This window comes from Myiozetetes cayanensis, unplaced genomic scaffold (assembly GCF_022539395.1).
Source record: "Myiozetetes cayanensis isolate MyiCay16 unplaced genomic scaffold, myiCay2020 scf9, whole genome shotgun sequence".
NCBI classification, from domain to species: domain Eukaryota; kingdom Metazoa; phylum Chordata; class Aves; order Passeriformes; family Tyrannidae; genus Myiozetetes; species Myiozetetes cayanensis.
This window is the reverse complement of record NW_026088185.1, coordinates 32,005,360-32,032,926: the sequence shown is the minus strand read 5'-3', so window position 1 is coordinate 32,032,926 and position 27,567 is coordinate 32,005,360. Positions and strand designations below refer to the sequence as shown.

At 38.0% G+C, this 27,567-nt stretch overlaps 1 protein-coding gene across 3 annotated transcripts in view; it reads right to left on the bottom strand.

Annotated features, from left to right (window-relative positions):
- Nucleotides 1-27,567, bottom strand: part of MGAT5 (alpha-1,6-mannosylglycoprotein 6-beta-N-acetylglucosaminyltransferase) — a 120,848-nt gene that overhangs the window by 69,705 nt on the left and 23,576 nt on the right. For 2 of the 3 annotated variants that reach the window (XM_050340433.1, XM_050340436.1), the window contains exons 2-3: nt 6,214-6,602; nt 2,134-2,301 (exon numbers count right to left, since the gene is read on the bottom strand). In XM_050340433.1, coding sequence (XP_050196390.1) covers nt 2,134-2,301; nt 6,214-6,451 — 406 coding nt within the window. In that variant the 5' untranslated portion in view covers nt 6,452-6,602. Of the gene's footprint in view, nt 1-2,133; nt 2,302-6,213; nt 6,863-27,567 lie in introns of those variants that run through there. The other variant, XM_050340434.1, reaches the window with a different exon arrangement.

Sequence of the window (27,567 nt, the reverse complement as noted above, 5' to 3'; positions counted from 1 at the left end):
ATCACTTCACAGCATAACAGCTGTATGTTACAAAGAAAACAATAGAAGTATCATGTGTATTTGTACACATACATGTTTCAGATGCAGGAAAATTACAAACTGTTGGGTAACAAAATGCCTTTACTACAATTTTCAGATTACCTCAATTGCTCTAGCACAGTAAAAAAAGGATGTTTTAGAAATATTACAGACAAAACCAACACTGTAACTGGTATTGTAATCACAGTGTACTCATCTAGTTTATTTTCTGAAAAACTCCTTCCTAAGAGAGAAGATATTTATATTATGATTACACTGGAATCATATGGCTTCCAGAGTTTGCTGTCAGGAAACTGCTATCAAGGCAGAAGTAGAAACAAATTTTTCATTTCCTTTTGGCTGTCTCTGATCAGAGTACTTACAACTGATTGCTTCAAATGGATGAGGAGTAGTTACTTAACACAAGATTAGATTCAAGCTCTAACCATTGGTACTATCCAGCCTGGAGATACCTGAACAGTAACCCCATCTAGTCATCAGGACAATACACTAACTGAAACTTAAGAAACTGCTAACTAAAGGTTTTTCTGTTGTTGCTGTTTAATAGTTTCTACAGACACTTTAAACTAAGTGTATCAGGAGTCAAAGGTAAAAAACAACCTCAAATAAGATCAATCGTGTTCTTTGTCACAGAGCAAGCCTCAGGCAGCAAAAACCTAAGCAAGCACTGCAAACTGAAAACTCCTAGCAGGTTCCAGAACTGTGAATCTAGCCAACTCCAAGAATAACAAACAAAATTCAAATCACCCTAAGAACTGATGAAAGATGTTTCCTCTAGTCAGATAAGAACAATGAACCTTTGCCTATAAATGTTAAAGCAACAACATGAGTATGTGTCTTCCAATTATCTGCAAATCTGTTGAAATAACAGCATCAAGGCTCTCTTTTGTCCAGCTACAAAAGGAAAACATACAGGCAATGTTTCTCATTTTACATATAGCCCAGAAACTATAACAATATATAACAATATATAACAATACAGCCCAGAAACTATAACAATGCTGTACTCCCTCACCTTCCATCACAGTGGAAGATTTTCCAACCAAGACTTTGTGCTGTACAACTTGTGGCAGCAAGATGGCTCAACCTATCAGTAACCTGTAGGTGCTTCACCTCTTCAGCTACTTCTTCCTAATCTGCCCTCAGTTTAACCAAGACAAGAGAGACAGGGGTGGAGGGAAGGGTACCACAAAGCAAACTACAGTAAAACACACGTGCAAAGGGCTGTTGTAAATTCCTATAAGCATATTTTTACTACATGGCAAGAGAGACACAAAGGGTAGTGCATTACCCTACCATTTGCTTCTCTGTTTTGACAGATTTAAGTAGGCAACACTCTCTCAACAGAAACATATATTTTTACAGGAAAACCAAGCACAGGCATGACTTAGGAGCACAGCTATCAACCTATTTACCAAGTTGCCCTAACTCTTCTGCTCTGCTCCCTTTTGGGGACGGCAAAGATCACCAGCAGGGCAGACTCAGACCTTCCTATGAGTCAGGACTCTCAGTATCTGTTTAGACTTGGTGAGCAGAACAGTCCATTCACTGAAGAGAAAATTAGTGACTTCACATATCATCTCAAAACATGTTTTTATTTAAGCTGAAAGGTACCAGGTAGGCAGTCTCTCTGTATGAAATCCTAAGAGACATGAAGCACTATAGGGAAGTACACTTTTAAATCATGACCAGTAACAAATAATAATGACTGTTTTCTTTCAGTTAATAACCAACAAAGTGCATATGGTAGAATTTCACAGCAGATTCATACCAACCCAGTTAGGCTTAGAGAGAAAACATCTGCCCAGTTTCATCGTTCTAAAGTGAAACCACTTAAAGTATGAAACATTTACTATAAACAGGTGGACTATACTCCTTTGGCAGAGAATTTGATTTTCTTCATGTGTTCAAGTTACCACAGAAGAAAGTCTTCCTCCGAGCTCGGGCTTCAGACTGTTGTTGATAAAGGCTAGACTTTGAATTTTGTGTTCTAAGACATTCCACATACCTAACACTGAAAAATCACATTCTGGCCAAGAGAGAAAAATACAGATTAAACAGCCCATAAATAATTTTAGTAATTGTCATACCCACCTGCTACATTAAGCTTTTCAACTGCTCCTAAGCTGGGAGCAGAAGTGGTAGTATTGTTGGTAGAGTTTGCTCCTGTTCCATTAAGTACAAGATTTTCCACCTTGGACTCCAGCTTCCCAATGCGCTGCAAGATATTATCCAACAGGACAGCAAGAGTCTTCTTCAAATCTGCCAAGGAAAATGAAAAGTTAAATTGCTTAATAATGCAATGCACACTTGTCAGACAGGATCAGAAAATAGATACAAGAATGAGACTAGATTATATATAAACTCTTTCTCAGTGCAAACCTTTGCCATTAGCAGTTCTGTGCACTCACGGTCCTTACTTTATTGAGTTTCACATATAAGTTCCCCTGGATGTGGAACTTGCCATCCATTTTATAAAGCACACTGGAACTCATACAGATATCCATGCTCAAGGTGAAGTGTGCTCCTTCATGGGGACACACAGGAACAGAAAAATGCATGTTTTGTAATAGCTCAGGTGATAAGAAGCTGTTTAAATAATAATGAGTCTACACTTAAATCCATATTCAAGCACTATCAGAGGAACAGTCAGTTCCTCAGTCACCTGGGAACAAAAATCCCTGTTCCAAAAGGGATAGCTTTGAGCCCCAGTTCAAAAACCTTCTCCTGCACCTCCTCTGCATAATCAGCTTCGGCACTGGCAAAACACCCAAACAAAGAGTCAAGTTCAACCTTTCTGTCCTATTCACAAAACAAAAATCAGGTGTTTCTTTCCTTCAGTCTCTTGGTGATTGCCTCTGTTTGGTCTGACAGCACTTCCTTGGTGTGCAAAGCAACAAACAACAACAGTAGTTTGCATATCAAACAACAACACAGAAAGAGCTCTCTGATATTTTTTCTTTTGCTTTTATTTTGTTCAGATTCCTTGAAGGAACACAGAGAGTTTGGCAAGCTAAAAGAACTGTGGGCAAGAGGAGAAAGCTAGACCACTATCAGAATAAACTGTATAATTATAATGGCAACAAGCCAAAGAAGATGAAAGTATTGTTCTTTGTTCATTTACCCTTGTAAAGATTAAAGAATTTGGTATGAGGAATTTACCTTATTTTCCCATTTAATTACATAAAATAATTATATGTGTGTAATACATTTTCTGTTTTCTACAACTTTAGAATCAAATAAGTTTCTGATCTGTAACAGAAAATTTCTCCATACACCTGAAGAGATTCCACTGTCTCTACATCAGCTGTATTTTTGCCACATTTATTTTGTGCTTCTTTTTCTAATTTTTTCCCACGACTATCTCAATTCCTGTTTAAAAGAGAGAGTAAATAACAAAACACTAAAATTACTTTTAAAAAGCTTATAATTCTTTCTTCCAAATAAAAGGAGAGTTATATTTATTCCATGGAGCCATAAAGTATGTCTTTTTCTTTATAACTGTGTGCTTTCCTTTGTCCTGTAAAGATCAGAAGGGGGAATCTGAAACACTGGTCATCTGGACTGTTTTAAAGGGGGTCCAGAAGTCATTTAATGGTATAGTGTGCAGAAGAAAAGGAAAGAATGGACTTAACATGAACAAAACCAGGGTACAAAAGGATAAAAAACCACTGGAGGAAAAAAGTAGTAAAAATAATTCAGAAAACAGAGAGGAAGAAACATAGCATACATAAAGGCAGACACAGATCAGAAAGACAAAAATGGCTAAAAATTATTATTTTTTAACTCTAATACCAAAACACTGATATGAGAGACTGCTTGGCAGAACAAAAGGGCAAGTGGAGGGTAGTTTGAGAGGAGAGGGCAGAAGCACAGATGCATAACTGATTTTCTAAAACAACTGTTTACTGCTGTAAAAAAAGAATCTAATTTTCACTGTGTATATCTGGACTAGAATTTTAAAAGGAAAGTGTTCCATCCACCTACCAAACAGGTGAATATATGGTAGAATGAAAAAGTGAGAAAGTAAACAAGCTGTGAAACCACAATTAAAGGATGGCTAAAAACCTTTTGGGTGGGTAAAAGCAACCAAATTAAGCAAACATTAAACTTATTCTTGAACATGGAAATCATGACTGAGCTTACTTAAAACAACCAGAGGATAATATTAAAAGAAATAAAAAGGCTAATTTAGCAAGAGCATTAATTTTCATAAAACAGTAAAGCAATCTCTACCAATTTTTATTAATATCAGTCATTAATGTGCTTATTCCTGAACAGCTAACCTGATCATTTGCTAGCAACAAATCATTTGGTATGCCAAACAGGAAAAATTAACTTACTTATTAAGTAATTACCTTACTCAGATTCATAAAATATTATTTAATATGGTGTTATTCACTCACCACAGTGCTTTTGCCTGTAATATTTTAAATAAATACATTACCATTATTTTGCATCTTTCCAAACTACTTTGTTGAAAATTTCAAAGTTTGGCACAGTGTTTAAGTCTTTAGGCTTGGCCATGGACTTGAAATTTCTACACAAAACTTAACTTTACCTTCACAGAAGTGTTCCAAACTTATTTCACCCGCTTTCAAATGCAGTTTAACTTCTCCTGGGGAACCTGACCACTGTTTGGCAGCAACTCAACTTATTCCTCAGCGGGATTTGGAACAGGAAATGAATGCCTCAGGCAACAAGCTGCAGGGAGAACTCAGCTTAAGGATATCCTGTACCCTCAGACCTTGTTCAGGCACATATTAATGCAGTTACCTTTCAACACCTGGAGCCAGATTGTTTGGGGGTTTGTTGCTGCCTTTTTTTCTTCTTCAATTCACCTACCATCAAGCAGCCTTACACAATAACAGGACACTGGTGATGGCTATAAAGCAGATGGAGTTTTGTTTTAAGCCCATGTACACAATCCTCGAGGGACCTCTACTTGCTTGCAGGTCTTCAATCCAAATATCGATCTAGTACCACTCTATTTTGCTCGTGTTGCTTTGTAAGACTACAGTGCCAGTACAGTTCAACTTGCAGTCACAAATCAGGAGTTACAGAGCAAGGCTTGTTATTCAAGCAATGAAGCAGCACAAGTGTTAGAAATGTTTGGGATAATAATCTCAGCCTTACAGGCAACCAAATGCACACAAACTCAAAAATTCACTTTTAGAAGAAAAAAGAAGTAACAGAAACAAGACATGGAGAGAACCTCCCAACAAGATATTTTTACTGCATGCACCAAAAATTAAAGAGCATTAAGAGAAAACTAGAGAAAAAGGTGCAGCTATTATCTGTTGCATCCTAGTCTATATTCTTTGTCCAAGCATACAAAAACATCTATCCAATTTTTTCACAGCTGAATATTAAGGCAACTATAAAAGGAAACAGATCTAGATCATTAATTAACCATTAGCTTTCCAGACAGCCTGAAAGAACATAACTAAGTCGGAAAGAAAGTGATTCTAAAAAATGTTAAACCAGTAAAGTGTGATGTGATCTTATCAGATTGAAAAGGGGCTACATCTAACCTGAACTTGGATTATATTTTTATTTCCATAATATTGCCTGGGTAACATGCTTTGTTCTTTTCTGCTTGCTTTGTCTCACACATACAAACTCAACTCTCACGTACAAACTGAAAGAAAGTAAGCACTACAACCTACAGCTAAACAAAGCACTCAAAAGTTTTCTGCCCTGAGGCAAAAAGGATATATTTAAGCCTGATTTAAGATCATGCCAGATATAAACTTAAACATTAAGTAAATTTTCTGAACATAGAAGTGAAATAGGGAAGAAGAATTAAACATAGCAGGTCTCCACTTTATCCAGAGGAAATTTCTTAGATCACTGACTCGCAAACCGAAAAGCCTTGCAAGTTTCTCAAGAACAACAAAAAAGTTTTTTAAAATTAAGTTCTAACAAATAACCTAAGGCATACTGGATATAGCTACTAGACAGATGTAACAAAAATTAGCAGACAGCTTCATTTCCAAATGAAAAAATTTGTCCTATTTCATATTTATAAGGGAAGACCACTTTCTCCACCTGTACAGAAAATCCACAGGGCAAAGTACTGTCAGTTGAGCAGCATTATGAAGTAAAATATTAGGACAACTTAGGAAAAAAAGCCTTAATCAGATTATTGTGTCATTTAGAGAACAGACTTACCGTATGCTGTCACCGTCCCCACGTAAGGCCCATCAACCACATTTTTATTTTCTTCAGCTAATGCTTTGATGTATCTTTTGCTGAGATCCAAAATTTGCTCACGCAGGACTGAACTACTTTCGTGTTGTGTTTGCTGCTGAATAGTAAAATGCAGAAGCATCATTCCCCAAATAAAACCAAAAGTCACCAGAAAAAAGCCGAGTTTCTGAGAGGACAGCTTCCATGGAGAGAATGCCATGATTCCCAACAGCTTCACACAGGTACTACAAAGGTTCCTAAATCATGAAGCCAAACAGCAAGTTCATGGTCCAGGTATATAAATATCACAGAGCAGGACTCAGTCTTATTCCAACTCCTTTGTCAATGCATATCCGTGTTCCAGATCCATCCTGTTGCAAGAAGAAAGAAGCATAGTTACCACAGGTGAAGTTTTCAGTAGCCATACGAGGTCCTCCCTGTAACTGATAGAGAACAGGAGCAGACAACGTGCTGGCTTTGTAAATGTTTAATTTGCATGTCTCATCATTGTAGTGTACTAGCCAGAGCACAAAGAAGCTGAGAAAAGCCCTGGAAAGACAACAAAGCAGGAGTGATGTGCCTGAGCAGGTGTAGAACAACCCACAGGATCTGGATCAAATTCAAGGCTTGAAGCAGTCTTTAAGCTGAATTTCAAGGTAAGGCTGCTATTACATCCTTAGTGTTGTGTGTGTATGTAAAACTTTGTGATGGTGCCAGTGCAGCAGTTTAAGACAATTCTCACTGTAATTCAGTTCTCAGAAAACAAGTAATTTTAGCCGGTAGTGACACTGCTCAGAGTTCCTGGCAAGGGCTATGGCATATGGCTAGGTAGGTGATCAGGAAATCAGACTCCCTCAGGGGTAAAGAGGAAAAAAGAAATCTACATTATTTAAGCCAATGCACTCTCCTGGCTTACACTGCAGGCAGGCAGAAGGCTGGAATAATCTCTTGCTCCTGTGTGGCCTCTGCCATGCATTGTTACTCCTTATTCATTAAACATAGTCCAATGAGTTTGCTCTTTGCAACCAGACTGAAAACACAAACTTCTGAGTGCTACAACGCACCTCGTGAACATAAACTATATTTCTCAGAGCTCTTCACATACTAGGTAAAAAGAACTGTAGTAACAGCCTTCAAGACACAATAGGACCATCTCTTCATGGTAAACTCAAATCTAAAACCTGGCATAAACAACCCAAAGGCAAGGAAAGGTCTGTGATGAGGGTTAGAGGCAGGGTCCTTAGCTGAAAGCCAGGAGAAGAACGGTAATTAAAAGGCAATTAAGTGTAACCTATCATGTTAGAACACAGATTTGGTAAAATGTTATCCTTTTAACTTCATAATGCTCCCAGACAGGATTAGAGATCATAATGTTCCCTTCCATTCTGCACTTGCACAGATAATGCAGATGCTGCTCTGTTTTAATAGGATAATTACACAGATGCCTGCTAGCAGTGCTCCCTGTTTGTTAAAATTCCCTTTAGATCTTCTGCTTCCAGTTGAACCAGGAGTTCTGCAGAGGGACAGAAATACCTCTGGAGGACTTATCTTTCACATGTCTTGTGTGTGCCCATTTCACACACACGATGGATTGCAGAAGTGAATGTGCACTACCCAGTAATCTAAAAGCAGGCAAGGCAGGAGACTGTCCCGTGCATTTACATTGCTAAAAGAACAATCTGTAGCCATCTTTGGCTTAAGGAGAAATGCTGCACAGAAATTAATTGCAAGTACAGTGAAAAACGTTATAAAAGCCCTCAAGTTGAGTCTTTCCACACTTAGAATATCTCAACAAAGAAAATGAACAGTCTCAACAGGGAAAATGAAGGACTCTGTTTAACGCTGCTCTCCATAAACCAGTTAATTTTCCAAGAAATGGCAGAAGGAAGTTTTACCTCTTTATGTTTTATTTAACCATAGCCTTGGGATACTCTTGGGTTGACTGAATAGTTATTTCATTAAAAACTGAATGTTTTACTATTCTTTTGCAATATCTGGTGTGATAAAATATAGAAAATTCCATAGTTTAAAACAACATAAGAACTTGAAAAATAAATCCAGAATATTCAAGACAAACTCCTTCAGTGACTTAATTTCAAGTAAGAACTGACAGCATCCTCTATGGCAATAAGATCTGTGGTTAAACAGTCAATATTTCTTTCCCAGTTATCAGTTGTTTGTGAAGTGGAAAACACTGAATAAGAAAGTAAACCTATCACCACCATATTTTAACAGACAAGTGCTAATGACTTTTTATGACTAGTTGTTTAGGGAAAAAAACCTCTGAACATAATTAACATTAAAAAGAGCAATTAAAAGGAGCAAGTATTCACAGTCTTCTTTTTAAAGTTCTAGAACAGAAAAAGGATGGTATAAGAAACAGTGTATATGATGCTGAACTATGGGAATGATCTACTTAAATAGAGCTGTTGACTTTTTTATTCCAATTACCGACAGAAAAATAAATCTTAAATCCATCTCAAAAACTGTAAGAAGGTAGACAGCAAATGGCAAAGTGTTGCCCTAAGAAAGGACTAAAATTAATTGATAGATGGAAGACTGGCCCCCACTATTTCAACAAACAAACAAACAAAACCCCAAAAAACCAAACCCAGACACCACCAACCAGCCTTACTTTTTCTTTAAGCAATTCCAGTGGTCAGCAACTCAATGAATGCTCAACGACCATGTACTTAACCAATTAACTTTACAGCACTGCTGGTGGTCACAGTGGTTTGTGAAGCACACAGCAGAAACTCTGCGCTTCCCAGAGCTTCCATGGCCGGCTGCACTGACTTGGGTATGTGTTTAACCCTGGATTTGACAGCTGTCAAGATCTGCAACACAACTATTCCACAGTTAATGATTACCACGCACCTGTAACGAGTCATTATTTGGTACTTAAGTGGGCAGCGGACAGAAGATATCAAGGGGTTATGTGGAATTCTTGAAGACAGCAGCACAGAAATGTCTCTTTTTATTTCTGTTTTGACAGGAAATTAATAACTGAACTGACCAAGAGTTGAAGCAATAAGCACACATTTGTCTACTACAATCACTGCTAGATTTTGACTGACAGGTTATCTCTCTGCTCATACAAAGTAAGCCATTCCCAGCTTAAGGCAGTAGAGTATTTCCCTCATTCTCCCTCTTGCCTTATAAATGTTCCCAAAGGACCCAATCCTATTAACTAACTAAGGCCTTTTCCTAGTCCCCAAAATGCACAGTGGGAGTCATATCTAAAGAGAATATGGAAGCACATATTTCTTCATTCCTCTAAAGAAAGGCAAGTGGTCTTTTTTGCCACCCCCTTTTGTCTTAAGCTTTGGAAAGATGTGGTCTCACTATAATTCTTGAAATAATTCCAGCACCCTCTGGAAAGGGGCTGTTATAGTTGTGAGACTGGATTGTGAAACTCTTAGGAAGATAATTTCTCCTGGCCTAATCAGAGCAGCTAAATGTACCAAAACTAAATACCAAGAGTGAAACACACACAAAAGTTAAAAGATATATACAGCAAGAACACCTTTAATAAACATCTCTGTTATGTTCCTCCTCAAATTCAACTCTAACCACCAAAATCTCACCACAACTGAAACAACATGGGAGGGTGGGGGGAGAGGGAAGGTTGCTGTTTGGGTTTTTTGGGGGTTGTTTTGGTGGTTTGTTTTCAAAACAGACTAACTACATCTTCTGTGAAAAACATACCACAATTTAAAACACAACTGCCCCTACCCTGGACAAAAATGATTAGCAGATTTCTTTGGAAAAGGGTTGAATTTACACCCATTTACATAGGCATAAAAATGTTAAAGTACTAAAAGTACTATTAGAGTGCTTCATTAAAAACACATTTTCTTCTGTTCTATGTTTAATAAAACCCTGTTCAACAGCTGGTCAATTCATTAGTTAGAGAGGATAACATTACCATGCTGATGTCATCACAACAAAAGAACCCTCACACTACTTAAAATCAACTCAGATAAGTATCCCAATGCTAAAGTAATCCGTACATCAGGGACGCAAATCCCACATTTCTCAGCATTTTAGGACTTTGCTAATTTTTTTTTTTAATGCTTAAAATAGAATACAAACATTTAATCTTCATGTGAATAGATTCTAGTGACACATATCCACGTATTCCTCTTCACTTTTAAAGAAGGAGAATTAATCATCTACAAGAGATTAAGCAAAGTCTCTTTATAAGTATGTACATATACACAGCTTGATGTTCTCTGTCCAATCTATACCTATATTAGAAATGGTACTTACTCAGGGTAAGCTTAGACCACCACTATCCTCAGGATACTCAGGATTAAACTGTTCATCAGCTGAATGCAGCGTTCATCACCAGCTACACAGTTATAAAACCTTAATTGTCTGCAGCCAAAACAGAAGCTTTTGCACCCATAGAAGCAATAGCTTGAGTCATATTTAATTATTAGCTTGTTATGAACTCAAACATAAGTAACCTTACACAGCATGACTAGCAAACTAAGCATAAGCATTTTTGTACCAAGCGGCTCAGTAAAAATAGCATTGCCACTGCTAGGAACAGGTCTGTGTTCCAATGCCAAGTGTGCAAGGACCAAATTCTGGTCTCTGATGTTAAAGAAATTATTCAGAGAACTTGTTGGGGAGCTACAGCTGGGTACCAGATGCCTCTTGTTACAGCTTACACAGGAGAGAAGAACAAAGGCCTGGAAAATATGGGCACAGGTTGAAAGAAGAGGGCCCAACACTGTAAGCTACTCAGTCAGTGATGGTCAATTATCAGTCACTGATGAACCCTGAGTTTTGGCAAAAACCCAGCATTTCTTTCAGTGGCAGCAAAAGCTGAAAAGGAGGCACGAAACTGCTAAGCAATAAGAAAACCCATGTCCAAAGAGGCACCAGCCTCACACATCTGGCCATGAAGGAGCATAACCATCAGTGCTAAACACAGGCACCAGCTCTGCGGTACCCTGTGCTCACTGTGGGACTGTTACAGAATAATTACTGTGAATGAGTAAACCCAGGCCATTAGCAACACGCATTATTAACGACTATCACTCTACCCAAGTTTTGTTATAAGGCTGGTTTAAAGCTGCTTTGTTTTATCAGCCTTCTAAGCCTTCAGCCAGCAATCTCTTGTTCTCCTCTTCCATATATCCATCCACACACAAACAACGTGTGGCAACATTGTGCCACCCTGCCTGACTCTGAAGTTTGTTACTGTATTACAAACAGCTCCGAGAGGTGCTCTTAAACCCCCCCCTTGCCCCCAGGATCCTAATGCAAATCCTGACGTATTTTCCAGACTGTTTCCTGAAGAGGGCAAGCTGCACTTCTGTTTGCAACTGTTTGATTCTGTGGAACAAGCTGTTACAGATCAGCTAAGGCCACACTTAAATCAAGATGTGAATGTCCTCTATTCTCTTGAAGGGTGTGTTAACCTAAAAGCTACGATAATTCAAGTGTCAAGCCAGGGGGTTGCCAGAGCTACAGCCAGAAAACACAGTGGTGAGTGAAAACACCTGCCATATCCCAGCACTTCTCTGCTGAGGGATGACAGGAGTCATGCTTCATGTGGAACCTGACGTAATGTATCTTAAAAGCGGTAGGCAATCTTCTAAAACCTCCCTTCTGGGAGTGATGAGTCCAAACTGGGACTACTATGTTTTAAGAGTTTAAACCAGACAAGCTTCCAACATACATAAACTAGAATTCCAGGCTGATGTTAACCACTGTCTCCTACTGCAGCTGCATTGCCTAAACAGATGTGCACTATACCCCAACCAAATGCAAATTAATGGATTTCCTGGTACTGCAGTTGTTTATTTCTGCAGGAATACAGGAATATCTCAGCAGATGTCCCACCCCAGCTGGCCAATCTGTGTTCTGAAACAGTGCAATCCGTGATGTGTCATCCTCCTCCCCCCCTTCTTCACTCATTGTAAGTTGTTGGCTTCCAGTGGTTCTTTTGGGGGATGAACCTACCTTTCCTTCTTTCAAAATACAGCTTAAACAACGGGATAAGCTACAGCTTCCTACTTAATGCAGGCAAGTGAAATCAAAGAGCCCTCACATGCTCTGTTGGTAGAAGATAAGAAAGGATCAGAGAAGAAAGAAGCAGCCCGATTTCTGATAAGATTACTTGCATATCAACATGATGTGTGCTCATACCATCGTCGAGTATCTTCATACCACACACATTGTGACTTCACTACTGAAATGGCAATTAAATAATCACTAAGCTTAGGAAATACATTGTACTAACATAGAACCACGCACACATCTAAACAAAACTTTGGGCCCTCTAAACATTTCTGTGTTTAGAATTGTTTAGAAGCGCTGGAGCTGCTGTTTAGCCACTGGCCATGTCAAATGCATAAAGCAGAGGGCAGACAGCAGGACAACTGAAGGCTGAACCCACACCTGCTCAGGGTGCCAAGGGCTGTATCCTGCCTGACTGTGTCAGGGAACAAAGCAACAGAAGCAAAGGAAGAAAATTTATTTTAACAGTTCAAGTGATAAATGTGAAGGCACAGCAAAACATTTTTGTTTATATTAAAACAAACTTTCTTCAGTTGTGATCAGTCCAATAAAAGACAAAATCCATGATAGAATGCTCTGGAAGAAACAGAAACATGGCAGAAAAGCTGATGATACACACCTGCAAGTCCTAGGTCTAGGGGAGTGCTTCCAGCTGGTTGAAGGTGTACATAGTGCCTACATACCTCACAGGTGGGCTCCTCAGGAAGAAGAGGCAGCTGAAAAATCATGCAACTACACCAGACTCATCTGGTAATCAATATTTATGCACACCTTTGCTAACTACACATTTTATAATTTAAGTTCCTTAATATGTAAAATGCATAAAGCCACTTCCTTAACTGCATTATGGAGTCTTAGTTTTGCTCTTCCTTTTGCTGCTCAGTTTTATTTTCAGCAATGCTTCTGCCAACCCATTCTTTCCTTCTAGCTGACAGATGTCACTGTGTCTTCTCGCTCACCACCCATCTACAGTTGATGTGGCACCCTGTACTGTGCCTGAAGTGGCAATTTGGGATGCAATCCCATGAAGTGAGAAAAGCAAAGCAACGCTGGGGTCTCAACAGATGCAGCAGGACAGATGGACTGAGGGAGAGTAAGAGTATAAATACTCCAGGTTTGGTTTTTTTTTAGGTTGGGGAGGCATGTTTGCTTTTGTGCATGTGCACGTAGTAGAAACTGGCAGGAGGTGGCGGGATGAAAGTTAAAGGAAGGAAAAGCAGCCTTTTGATAAGGTGACATAAAACCAAGTAAATTTTCATCCTGAGCAAGAGAAGAGGCTTGCCTTCACTTTTAAAAATAAATTTCTCCACTTAGAAACAATTTAGGTGGCATCCCACCTTAATTCCCTCATGTGTGTCCATGGTTTTACAGAGCACTCTGAAATGTTTCCAGTTTTCTACCTAGCACATCGCTTTCTGTAGCCGAGTCCTACAGAAATTAAACCATCAGATGTTCTTACTTTCATCTTGTTTGCTTGCCATGATATTTCAGGGAGGAAAGAGTAAAGCAGGGAGGGAGGTTTACACAACAGATAAAGGAAAAAAAGGATTATGGGAAAACCCATAAGGAAAAATCCTTAGTTATTGAAATCCTTATGGTACAAATCATGTTTATTGATTAGAAAGACTCCAGGCAATGCATTAAGGACATAATCACAAACAAACCTGAATTTCTTTCAATAAAGTGCTTAGAGATCAAAAAACTGAATCAATGTTAGGACTCGGAATAGAACTTCAATAAACTTCAGAAAAATCAGAAATGTTACTGACTTTGAACAAACAAAAGAAATGTACATTTTTACAGGCATTTACAGTCAAAGTACAAGGAATATTAATAACCTTCAGCTTGCTACTCCATTAAAACTACATGCCTAAAAGAGCATTTTCTCACTGAAAAAAAGAACATTTTGGGATGTCAGCATTAACAGTTTTTGTGTTTTTTGTTTTTTGGTTGGGTTTTTTTTGAAAGAAATTACCTTACAGAGGCTGAGAGCCCCAGTCATCTTCTACAAAATCCCCTAAATCCAGGGGAAAAAAAGCATCCATGAGTCATGCTTTCAGGCCTTCAAGAGTCCCTGAAGTCCACTGAATGAACAAGCCTTCAAGTTGATTAATTTTAATGAATTTTAAAAATAGGACTCATGGCTAGTATGTTTTGTCATCCTTCTAGTGTGGATCAAGTACATTTTCTCTTCCCTTCCTTGCAACTCCCCTCAGTCAAAGGCTAATCTATGACATCCTCTTGTGTCATTCCGAATTTTACATTTGGCATTTTTCCTCTGAAGGGCACGTGCTGAGTAGCATGGCGTCATATTTTTCAGATCACATGGATGTTCTCCAAAGTTAAGAGCAAAGAGTCCTTGGTTCTTCCACCGCAATCCCATGAGTGTAACTCGGTTTCTGGTAATTCTCCCCCATTTCTCTAGGCCGCAGCATTACTGTGGTAGCAAGAGTTACAAGCATTGCTACGAACTTACTCATAAAACTATTTATTTTTAATGAATAATAAAATTACCTTCAGCTTTATAATCAAAGCAACTGAATTATGTTTGGTTTATTAATGTAAGTTAATTAATGTAAGTTAATAAACCAACCAAGTTTATTATATAGAAATTACTAAGTTTAACTTAGTTTACACTAAGTTTATTATATAGAAATTGGATCCATTAGCTCATTGCTTACATCAAGCAGATACTCCAGGCTCCAATCTCACCCACTGCTATTAACCACAAGTCAGCCTGTTACATCACATCTTGCAGTCTGTCCAAGAGAATAAACAAGTAACACTCAACAGGAGCTCTGTCCAACTCCCAGAGCAAAGTCAAAACCTTCTTTGTATTCAGCAAGAAAGCTCTCATCGATGTGGATGCCCAGCTATCAACCCTTCTCAAATCGATGGTCAACACACTAAATGTAGTCTTCAGCAATTGTGCTGGACCCCAGACAGGCAGCCAAAAACAAAGCACAAGTTTTAAGGAAAGATCCAAACATACTCATGCTCTAAATACTCACTACATCGCACTGAAAAAGATTTTCAAAAATAGAAGACTAAGTATATAACTATATCCGTGTAAAAAAAAATTAACTTTCTTGGATATTTTACCACTTGCTGGGGGTGGTATATAATAAAAAAAAACACCCAAATTCTCATTAAGTTTGCTTTAAATTAGTTGTTGCTAGAGGATTCTACACACAAACTTTTTGCAAAGGACAAACGCCAAGAGAAAAAGAAAAGTCAATTTAAAAGAGAGGAAAGTAGAAATAAATATATCGAAAATTCTTACGTGCATGCTACTAAACAAGTGTGTATCAGATCACAGGGAGGAAAAAAACCCCAACTATCTAAGCTCAACACCAAATAAGTCTTCAGAAACATATATCTCTTGTTGCTTTAGAGTGTCTTGAACCTGGGTCAAAGTATAACATTTCTTCCAATGGATTTGTTCTTGGCAGGCACTTTGAACGCATTCCAGCCTATGTGGCTAGACAAATGGCTGGAAGTACAAGCTGCATCTCCAAAGAACAAAATTTAATGGAATTAAAATTTCAACACTGTCACCCATTTGGAAGCAACAGTGCTGCTGATTATTCCATCACTCTAGTTTCTGCATTTAAGACCTTTTCTTTACTATTGAAAGGATGAAGTTGCGATTTGTTTCATATCTAATTTGAAAGTTAGCAGGACAGCAAATATTTTAACCTATTTTCTGCATCACCTGTATATACCCTGCTGCTCAACATTGCTATTTGTCAACAGCTGATACCGCCCAGGATTAGAGATGCACCCTCATTGAAATGAAAGCTGTTAATGTTTCTTATTTCTCTTTGCAAGTAGCAACAATTTGTCAGACAGAGATGTCAAAATGTTTAAAAGGACACACATAAAGTTCTGCACATGTCCAGTAAAGACTGATTGGATACCTAAAGTCACATATGACAGAACTTTAAAGCAAAGGGCTTGAAAAGATTGTTAAAGGAAGTAGACAAAAGTTTTGATACCTACACTGTTCTTATCCATCCAGCCATAAGAAAACAAATAATATGAGCCTTCACATAAATCCTCCCTGCACATGATTTTCACAATGTTGATACGAATTTTAAAGCCTTACCATCAACCACAACAAATACTGAACGACATTGGCCGTGACCACAACAAGAATTTCCTAAGGAGAGCCGGTACGAGGCCAAGCACGAGCACACTCCAGCCTGTCACCACTGCACTGCTGGGAGGCCTTCAGCTTTCCAGTCATCTGCAAGATCCAGTAAACTCTACGAGCCTCCTTTGCAAACAAATGAGCTGTACTTAGTACAGTGCAGGGCACGACTTAGGAACTGTTTTGAGTAGGTGGAAAACAGCCTCCCCTCTTTCGCCATCCCCGGACAGCTGTAGAACAACTTGTACTGGCAAACTCTGAGGAATAGCTCTGTTTCAGCTCCAGCTAAATGGGGGGGTGGGGAAAGAAAAAAGTGACATGTAGAAAACAGCAGACAGCATAAGGAAAATGAATCAGTGATAGGACTTTGTAGTTTCTCTCTAGACAATTGGGAGGCAGGGAGAGGTGGGAGGACACACAACGCCAACAGCACAATTCAGAAATAATGTGAATGTGTCCTAGCAAACAATCAGGTTTCTGAGCTGATGTTCTGCACAATGTAGCACTAAAGGATGGATGCAGAACCCCATAAGCTCTCCTCATTGCATACACCCCATCATTAACAGCAGCACTCCTCTTTTCAGCTTCTCCCACTCCCAGGTTTTCAGGTCCTCTAGACGGCAATAGTCTACTATTACTTGAATAGGCTATTTCATCTGCTGGTTCTGGTCCACGGTGCAGTAATGGTTTGAGTAATGAACTTTTCTTTAATGCCTCAGTGCTTTTTATAAATAATCCAAATTACTGGAGAGACCTCCTTTCCAAAGCAGGCTTTGTTGAGGCTATTATCAATACTCCCATTCAAGGTTTGGTAGCAGAAGTAGCTTCACTTTCAGTGCTGAAAGCAAACCTTTATTCCCCCTGCACGGCAGTTCCAAAGTAAATGTAAATGTTAGCATTTTGGAAAATTTAATTATTTACAATATTGAATGCTTCAGTGGTCACGAATTTCCTCTTCCTTCTCAAAGGTTCTAGCTAGAATTCAAACAAGAAAGTTATCCTTAAATAAATGAGAAAATGAAGCCTGAAGTCTGTCTTTAATAGACATAAAAATCACACCTTAGGCCTCAAAATCTCTATTTATGTTAGCAAGTACCACAGCAGAACAGGAACACATCTGCAAAAAAACCTGATAGATTTTGAGAACGTGACATTCACACCACTGGCATTTCAGCTCAGGGCTATGGATGCCAATATCGAAGGACAGTGCTGTGGATTTTATCTAGTCTGTGGATTTTATCTGTTCAAGACTAAATACCAACAGTTCGAGGACATCACTTGCATTTTTGGAATATTTTCATTAAAGAGGAATTCAGTTTGTGATTTCTATTAGTAGTCCCCCATATAAATCAAAGTATTATTAGCAGGGTTATCGGTTTCCTGCAAAAAGCACATTTCATTCAAACTTATGTTTGAGAACATGTTAAACTACTCTGAGTTACCAAACTCATTCATACCATAGATACTCATCATGGAAACAGCCAAGGAAAGAAATTCATAAATCAATTGCCTGCAGTTATTGTCTCAAGTAACAATTTGTAATGTTAATGGCCAAAAAGGTTGATAAAAGCCCTTTCCCTTTCTTTACACGTATTTTGGTTAGAGATCAGAACACAACTGCAGATTGACTAAGAGAGAACAGTCTTGAAACGAGACTTTGGCTGCTGCTTGAACGAACAGTGACTGTATCAAACAGTTCTTGAGTTCCTGCAGCAGGAAACCTGCTAAGGCTGCCCATGCCACCTGCAGCCCTGTAACCATTGCAACAAAATGCAAATACTTCAAAGAACAGCAGCAGTTCAGTTTTCTGAATTTTATTTTTTTCCACCAACTTTTCTGATTCCATGGCTTTCCTCACTGTTCTAGTAGGGGCTTTCTGAGCCGGCTACTAATTCACAGAAAGCTTGCAATAATTTCACAACCAGTTTAACTGAAAGTCCAATGAGAATTGGAAGTATGAAGGACAAAACTGGATGATTGAAAGAGCCTTGTTTCGTTGGGAAATTAGAAGAGAGAAAGATCAAAGAGGCTGAAATTTTGTATTCACACAGTCTGTAAGTAACAGATTACAGATAAATAATATCATCACCAGGAAAACAAAGCTCAGGTCTTCCTTCTAATTATGAGTAAGAACTTGCAAATGTCATCAGCATTTCATTGATGCAGTAATAGATGAAGCTGCAGAGCAGCAGACAGGAAAAGAAAGCTGTAGAGACAACAAAAGGTAATAAGAAGTGGGAAAATCAACTTGAAAATCTGAGGAGTGGGGTGGTGGAAATCATTGTAAGACCAAGTAAGTAAGCTGGTAAAGAAACTGAAATTGTGAGGAAGGAGGAAGAAAAACAAATACCCTGAGTGAGGAGACGAGGTAAGAAAACATTTCAATGCAAGTCTAAGAGAGAGTAAACAAAACCAATGTTAGGCAGATGAAAAGGTATCAGAAAGAGCAGCCAACAAACTAGGGCTACACAAACTGAACAGCTGAATACACTGGGTCAGGCAAGACCAAGAAAAGACAGAACGTTAAACAATACTAAATCAACATTATGAGTGATATGCCAACAGACACAAAGGTGACTACGAGTGCAACTCATGAAGCATAGCTAATAATTTTCCATACACAAATAGGACTGATAGAGGAAACACTTTGCTTGTCAAAAGAGTTATTGCTATTTCCTGGTACACTTAAGCTGCTAAAACTTTCACCTTGAGCAAGAAATAGGTGGAGTTTTTAGTTTATGAGAAAGCCACAACAGTGAATAGAACTTCCCCTTTTAAGCCCTTCCTTAAATAACGTATTCAAGATGACAAACACTTGCAGTGATTCACAGCATGAGGATCTGGCCCTTAGTAAATAGGGTATGTTCCACTGCATGTATATCCATTCACAAGTGTGATATTTTCTTCAGCTCTTAGGAGTTAGCAGGGACAAAATGTAACATTATCTTTGCATGAGACATGATGGGTTTAGGTTAAGGTTGCTGCACAGGCAGTAAGAGGATGCTGGAGACAGACAGTAACAGGAAATAAAACCACAGATGCTGCAAGAACATATTCAAGATCCACAGTCGTGATTATGAATATACTTGGTATAAATTACATATTAAGCCTTTACGATTCCAGAACTCCAAGGTCAAGTGTCACATTAATTACTTAAATAAACTGATGAACATTTCACGTGGTCAGTGAAAATTCAGAGTAATACTTTCAAATGTTCTAAAATAACCATCCTCTTTACACATTTTACAGTCATGTAAGCAGAGATATTAAGAAACACTGTAAACCCACAGAGCTAACCACAGGTGACAGAAGAGATAGAACTAACAATCTTTTTGAGACTTTGGTAATTTCCATTAGTTCCTCCACATGTTGAGAATAAATTCCCCTCAGTGGTCTGACAATGCATAATTAATTACATTTATTGACACTGAGGTTAGAACATCAGTCAAGTGTTGTCACATTAAATATTGCACAAGAGTGTCATGAGGCTTTTTTCTGATACTATTAAATCTGAAGATGTCCAAAGATGACATTTTTAATGCCACCCTTGTCCACAGTTGTATTTTAACAAGTACAGAGTTAAGTGCAGTGTTCTCCAGGAGTCAGCTGACTGCTCTGTCTCTGTTACTAGCACGACACTACCTTCCAGCCTATGTACTACTTTCAAAGTTCATATGCATTCCCTTTATGTCAGGCTTTCAAATTCTACTTGGCTAACAACACAATCTGCTTTCTGAAGGTTAGTAAACACACTTCATCACAGGCAGCAGCGCTTTCCTATCCTGCACTGGGAATCATCCACACTGTTATGCTTTAACAGGTGGCTGCGTAGTGAGTGTCAAGCAAAGAAACACTTACTTGCATAACACCCTTTTTGCATTTTTATGTAAGCACACACCAAGAAGCACAGACTGCCTGAGAACAGAATGATTTCGGTGTGCATCAGATTTTTCAGATTTCTTTATCAATTATGACTTAAATATGTCATGTTTCCTCTTCCCCTTTGCTTATATGAGATCTAAACTTCAAACTCAAAATCCAGCAAAAGAATAACCCACCAAATACTTGGTACTTGGCATATTTTTAAGGCAGCAGGCATTGTCATTATTTAGTTTCTGAGTATTATAATGTAATAGAGGCAAAACTTAACTTGAAAAAAAAACAACAACTACTAATTCTTCACTGAAAGCCAGACATCTCTGAGGCAACTCTCAACAATCAAAAAGGAACACTTTCATCACTTTATAATAACAAATGTAGTGGGGAAAAAATAAAATAAAAAAAAAAATCAATAAATGCATTTTTGACAAACACACACAACTATCACACGTGAGATTTAAAACAAAAAAATAAACAAGACTTTTATAACATCTGCTTTACAAAAATACAGAAGAAAACAACCCTTCAGACTGCAACGATAATGAAAAGATAACCTGGTAGGTTGGCATTTAAGATTTCAGTCTTTTTAGGGGATGAGGAGAAGAAAGGAGTTTGAAGGACTAAGTAGGAACCAAAAATAACACAGATCTAACATTAGCAGCGGGTGAAAGATAAATGTCCAAGAAGTTTTATGAGCAAAACTGAAGTGACACTGCAAACACTGCACGCAAATAAACATAAGGCAGATTAAAAATGCAAGCTAGCAAGCTTTAAGGAAGTGTCAGCAAAACCACTAAAAAAACCCCTCCCCACACTAACAGCCAACTCCAAGAAACCCATTTCCAAAGAACATAAGTAGATAGTTTTTCCTTTTCAAAAAGAGAAAGGCGCCAAGACATCCCACATTTTTTATCAAGAACCTTCACAAGAATTCATTTCTAAACTTAGCGTTGCATAACTACAAAACAAATAGTCATCCACTGAATTCAATTTATCTAAAATAAAAATATATTCCCTAAAATTTCCTAATCTTCCTCTTCTGCTCAAGTCTCTTTTTTTTGCAGTATGGCAAGAAAGTTTCAGAAGGTCAGGTTTGCAATTAATATTAAATTAAATACCTGTTGTGTAATTTTTCAAGAAATCAAAACCCAAATTAAAAAGGAGTGAATTGAAGCAAGGAAGAAAAGTAGCAACCCTTAGTTTTCAACAGATTGGATTACATTATGCACCACTTACAACAAAAAACAGAAATAAAAGAAACTGAAAAAATAAGGCTGGTTACAAATTCCAGTGAGAGATAACACATTCATCTTCACCTGACCTAAGCTCCCAGTTAAAGCAGGAGGGAGAAACAAGCTCGTCCAGCAGAATTGTTAAAGGCTACACAGTTAAGGGGTTTTGAGTCAATATATAAAATGAAAGGATAAAAGGACACAGCACAGCTCAAGTAAAACGTATACACAAAATAAGATAAACATATAAATGCAATTGCTGTGAAACACAAAAAAACCCCACAATCCTGACCGTATTTTTCACAAGTCAAGTTGCAATCCCTACATGCATTTTTCTGTCTGGAAGGTTAAATGCTAGACACCTAAATGTATCAAACTGGACAATACAGTACAGGCTGAAGAACAGCAATAGAATTATTTAAAAAACGAAAGAAATAGAAATTACCACAGTTGCTACCTCCTAGCCCAAGTGGTTGGATTTCACTGGAGTATAAAATGAATATGTCAGATTTTTTAAAGTTAGACCCCCTTTCCAGACAAGTATTTGCATTACAGTAAATCCTACACAGGGATTAGGAGACCTTGGTCTCTCTGGTACCAAGGACAAAGATCAGCCTTGTGCCCAGCAGCCACACCACGCAAACAGAGATCATAAGAATGACTGGACGGACTGGAAACACAGAGAAACCAACCTCAGGAAGTATTGCTAACGAGACTGAGAGCCTCATTTCGTTTTTTATCCTGCAGTCATCACAGCAGAGTTTTCAGAAGAGGTCTGAGGATGGAGTAGTAGTTTTGTGGAGATTAAAGGGAGAATTCCTAACTGTGCTAGGGAGGAACGAGGGAGAAAGCCAAAAGATGCCTTTTCACAGTCTCTATCTATAGGAAAGCCTCATGTGGGCAGCACATGGGCCAGGGGGAGGTAGGAAGCAACCCCTCAGGGTTGAGTAGGATGGGGAGTCTGAATGTAAAGAGAAGATGATTCAGTGGGGGGGACAGGAGTGGAAGGATGGAGAAGGAGAACACAGTCAGACCAGTATGTACAGGAAAATACAGAACTTGAGAGAGCTGTCAGCACAGCCAGCCCAGAGAAAAATCCTATTACATTTAATAGAGATTAGAAAGAGGGGAGGTGTGTTGGCCTGTTAAAACATTTATGTTACATGACAGGATGAAAATGGTCATATATCACAGAAAGTATGTCAAAACTGCAAGACTCAGGCTCTTTTTTTTTTTTTCCCTCTCTTTCTTTTTTTAATATTCTCACATTCGCAGTTTGGAAAGAGAGGCTGATACTGTGGCTAGGAAGGACTGGGAATGGAGATGAAAATGGTTTCAAGAACATGAAGTTTGATTTATTAGCTTAATGGAGCCTTACTGTGCAATACAGGAATTACATGTAAGAGTATGTCATTGCAAAAATAATACTTATTTACAGTTTTTATTATTAAATAAAAAAGCTCTGTTACTACCCACATTTAATCACTATGTCTATTAAGGAAAAAGAACAAATTCTGAATCTCTGCCAATACCAACATTTTCCTTTACTGCAGAAGTGTGCCTTAAATGGAAGTAACACACAAAGAAAAATAAGGGGGGTTTTGTCAGTCATGCCAGATGACTGTCAATAAAAAAAAGCTCAGAATTCATCAACAGTTTTTAAAATATTTTTCCTTCTAAATTTCAAAGAATAGATGTCTTAGAGGTGTAACTACAGAAGTGTTGTTTTTATTTTTAAAAGGCTTCTTTTTGCATTTATCATTAAGAACTTCTAAAGCCCGAAAGGTCCTTTTACTGAATTTTAATGTATCCAGTAGGTTAAAGAGTCCTACAGAAATCCTTCATGTTATGCAAAGTACTGTCCTTGAAAGTTTTTGTTGTTTCTACCCTTGAGCCCATAACATTATGATTTCTTTTAATTAACTGAGAACTATAAGGCAAGCTCCAAAAAAAAAAAAAAAAAAAAAGTCCCTTTAATTATAGCAACTGTCAACAGCACAGCAAGAATTTTAAAGAAATCTCAATAAATATGCAAAGAGGCGTCTCAGAGATTTATGAACACGCCCAAATACACAACTCCCACAGCACTTATTGAGACACTCCTGAGTACTCCTGTAGGTGTCTGAACACCTTCTGCAGAGCAGACTCAAGGATATGTCTGAGCAGACTTCACACCTGTAGTCCCCATCAATGTCAGCCCGGTATCGTGGGCTTTTGGCACCTCTACAAAAGCCTCCACACTTAAGTCATTTCTGATTATCTCCATCTGTGCACATTTATTCTTGTATAAAAGTATCTCATCTCTGTTTATAGTTTCAACCTCAAGCCTGGACCTCGGGCTCACACATGGAGACAGGAATACTAACAGCAATTTATAAAAGAGTAGGAGTGAGCTCTGAATTTTTCAGCACCAGCTTATTCCTTTCCCCTCTCCACCATCTTTCTTTAGAGTTTGGCATATAATACTTGCTACATTTGGAAAGTCAATTTAAATCACAGCTGTAACAAGAATTGACGAGAATAAGAAAGCTTTTACTGATATTTGAAAATTGTTACTGGAAGTTAGCTTTTCAACTGCTTCTTGTGATTTGCTTAAACATTGAAAAAAATCAGGAGACCCACATTTTAAGCCTTACATGTTCCCAATTATCCTCATAAAAAGGAATCATAGTTTACTGCTCTGCATTTTATATAGTATCAGTTTATCACCTGAATTTAGGATACTTTTATAGTAATGTATTTTCTATTTTACATGCTATGAATATACATTCATAACATATACTGTATATTAATAAAAATGAATGCAAAATTAGCTCTAATACAGAGCAACATCACAAACTAAGAAGAATCTGAAGAGAAAGGAAATATATATATATGTGATGAAAGCCACAGGAAGTAATTTTCCACCGCTTGTCTTTTGAGAGGGTAGTCAAAACCTGTTTAATTTTGGTATTCAGGAAAATTTGATCAGTTCAAGGACTATCCATTCCCATAAAAGTGTATATATTTAGTAAACTCTTTCTTGGCAATGTCTTCAGAACATTCATATTAACAGATGGAATAAAAATGTAGCTCGTAGGCAGGACAGACTGACCTTCCAGCACAGGACTCATTTAACCCACGGGCAGATGGGTCAGCACACTTTAGAAACACGGCACGTTCCTGTCACAAGTTAGCTCAGGAAAAGTTTGTCTGGGTCAGTCACTCTAACCTGAAGACCTAATAGTGTTATAACTTCCTTGAGTCCTGCAGACTCCTAATAAATTCAACAAAACCTAGACATTACAGCCAGGACTTCTGCACCAAAATGCTAATCAGCCACCCCTGCAGCACAAGAATTTGTTGCTGTTCCTACACTTAACATTACTAAGAAATGGGGCCTTCTTGAAAACAGGACAAGACTGGCAACGACCCTGCAGGGGCTGCACCAGGCAGAGATGCTGCTGAGTATTCCTGAAGCTCATTAGCATTGCACAGCTGATGCCACACAGTGACAGCGACAGCCCCGGGGGATCCGGCACGGGTTGCAGTCAAGGTAAGGAAAAAAACATGAGAAGCCAAACACTGGAAATCCTTTTTATCCTCTGAAAACTGAAGTAGATTCAATTAACAGTGGAAGCAGGTGAATGGGTTATCGCTGACAGGGTGGTCAAGCGCTGGCACAGGCTGCCCAGGGAAGTGGGGAATTCACCACCCTTGCAGGGATGTAAAAGTCACGTAGATATGGCTCTTAGGGACAGTGGTTTACAGGTGAACTTGGCAGTGTTACAATAATTAGAAACTGGTCTAAGGAAAAGGATTATACCATTCAAAGAAAAAAAAATAAATCATGGCTCGCAGCAATTTAAGAAGGCCTAATTTCCATCATTCAGAAATCCATCTCAGTGATGTTACTCTAAGTGAAAGTGCACTTGTTTACATTACTGAGATAATGAGAACTACTATAAAATCATCTCCATTCAAGCATTTTGGTTTTTTTTTGTTTGGTTGGTTTTTTTTTTTTTTTTTGGTTTTTGTTTTGTTTTTTTTTTGGTTAAACAATGAAAGTAGCAGATAGTTTCAGTTAGGAAAATGAAAGGTAACCACTGAATGGTTACACTGACACTTGAGAAGAACTCACCATTGTAAGCATTTCAGCCCCTTTTTGTAGAAGATCATTAACAATGTATTGCTTTGCAGAAGTAGAAGAAAAAGAGTGATCCAAAATTAGCATTTCTCTCTTTACATTTATTTTTTCAGCATTATGCCTGATCTCTCCACCATCCTCAACCCCTACTGCAGTGCCTAGCAATGACCAACTGTTACAGCTTTGCAAAGTGACTGAGCAAGTCTTTGAATTTCTTATTTTGAAAAATAAGATCAGGGAAAAAAATAAATTAACTCTTTTGAACTTGTTTAAAACTTATTTGAATGTGGACATTGTGTTTCTCACCACAAAATGCGTGCTTGTTTTCAAACACCTGTTAAGTGGTAATTTACATAAAAGCAAGATTGCTTTTGACAATGAAGGATTTCATATTCAGTTTTTAAAATGGCAGTTGGCTTCCCCTGCCCCATCTAAGTGTTTAATTGCCTTAGAATCCTCCCATGCCAGATGCTCCAGTCCCTTCACAGGCATAACTTCTCCAGTCAAAAGTTAAGTAGGTAACACAACTCATTTTGACAGACTTGAAACCTGCTCAAACCTGAACGCTTCAAACCAGACACACCTCCCAAAATGGTGTACATTAGCATGGGAGTTCTAGAAGTATCCATAAACATTGTGGAAGGGATTTAGTTAATATTCGTGCTTAGCATGGCATCATCTGTGAAAAAAAACCAATACTATTCTTCACAAAGAAATGGTACTTAGATGCACCATGAAATGCTAAGTATAAAATGACTCGAGGTTTAAGGACAATTTACAGTTTCAACTGTGTTGTTAAATGTGAAGGTGTTTTAAAAAACAACAGGAATTTTAATGCTTCTCACACTAATTTGAAGAATTATACTGTTACAACCATAAGCCTGTATTTGCTCATCTCGGAAGCTTTGATTTGGTCTAAGTGAAACATTTTCAACACAATTGTAAATACCAAAAAACAGCATCAGTGTTAGTCTATACGTAACTAAACTCAGATTTAGTAACACCAGCAGGAGTCGACATCAACCAAGTGAGAACACACACACTGGAGACACAGTCCAAGGTACCAAGCTGGCATATTGTACAGGCTTTTAAAGGCTTACTAAAGCTTCAAAGAATAAATTAATAAGTTTCACGCTTCAAATATCTATTCCAAGAATCTTGATTTACACACAGTTGGCTTTTACTAACAACCCATACACACAAAGAATCTTGGAGCCAATACCAAAAATCTTGCAACCATTCACTAGAAAAAGCCATTAAAATCTCGTAAAACATTTTTTTTTTTCCCCTAAGCAATAAGCATACCTTCATTAATACAATTTCTGACAAGCATCACATGCAAGTAAATGTATTCTGGCCACAAACCTAGGCTGCCTGTAATCAAGTAAATGGTACAAGTCCTTTGAAATTGCTTTGAAAGCACTCTATCTCCACTATGAAAGAAAGGATGGCTATAGACATTACTCCACTCAACAGCTTTTCATAATTAAGGTATTTTATCAATGAAATTTTCTGCAGGTTACTACAGAGCCCATTCTGTTTCCCAGACAGTCCCAGAATACACTGCATAGTATCTTTAAGCAAGTGTGTGAAAAGGATCTACTTTTATTCTTACCAGTTAAAGACTAGTTTGATCAATTCTCATATTTAAGTTTAGGTGTACTCTATTCCAGTGTTGCATTATTTCAGGTCCCCTTCTAAACAGCAATCTTTCCATTGACTCTTTTCAATAGTACCTTACTTCATCCTCAGAAAAAGATTCTGGTTTTGATGAGTTGCATTATGAGTAAGACTTCAAAAATTCTGCTTTAAAATATCTGTTCCCAAGCACACCCGTATGCACTCCTCAGGAATATGCTGAAAGTGAGTAAGAACTTGACTAGCACCTCTTAAAACATATACAGATCTCC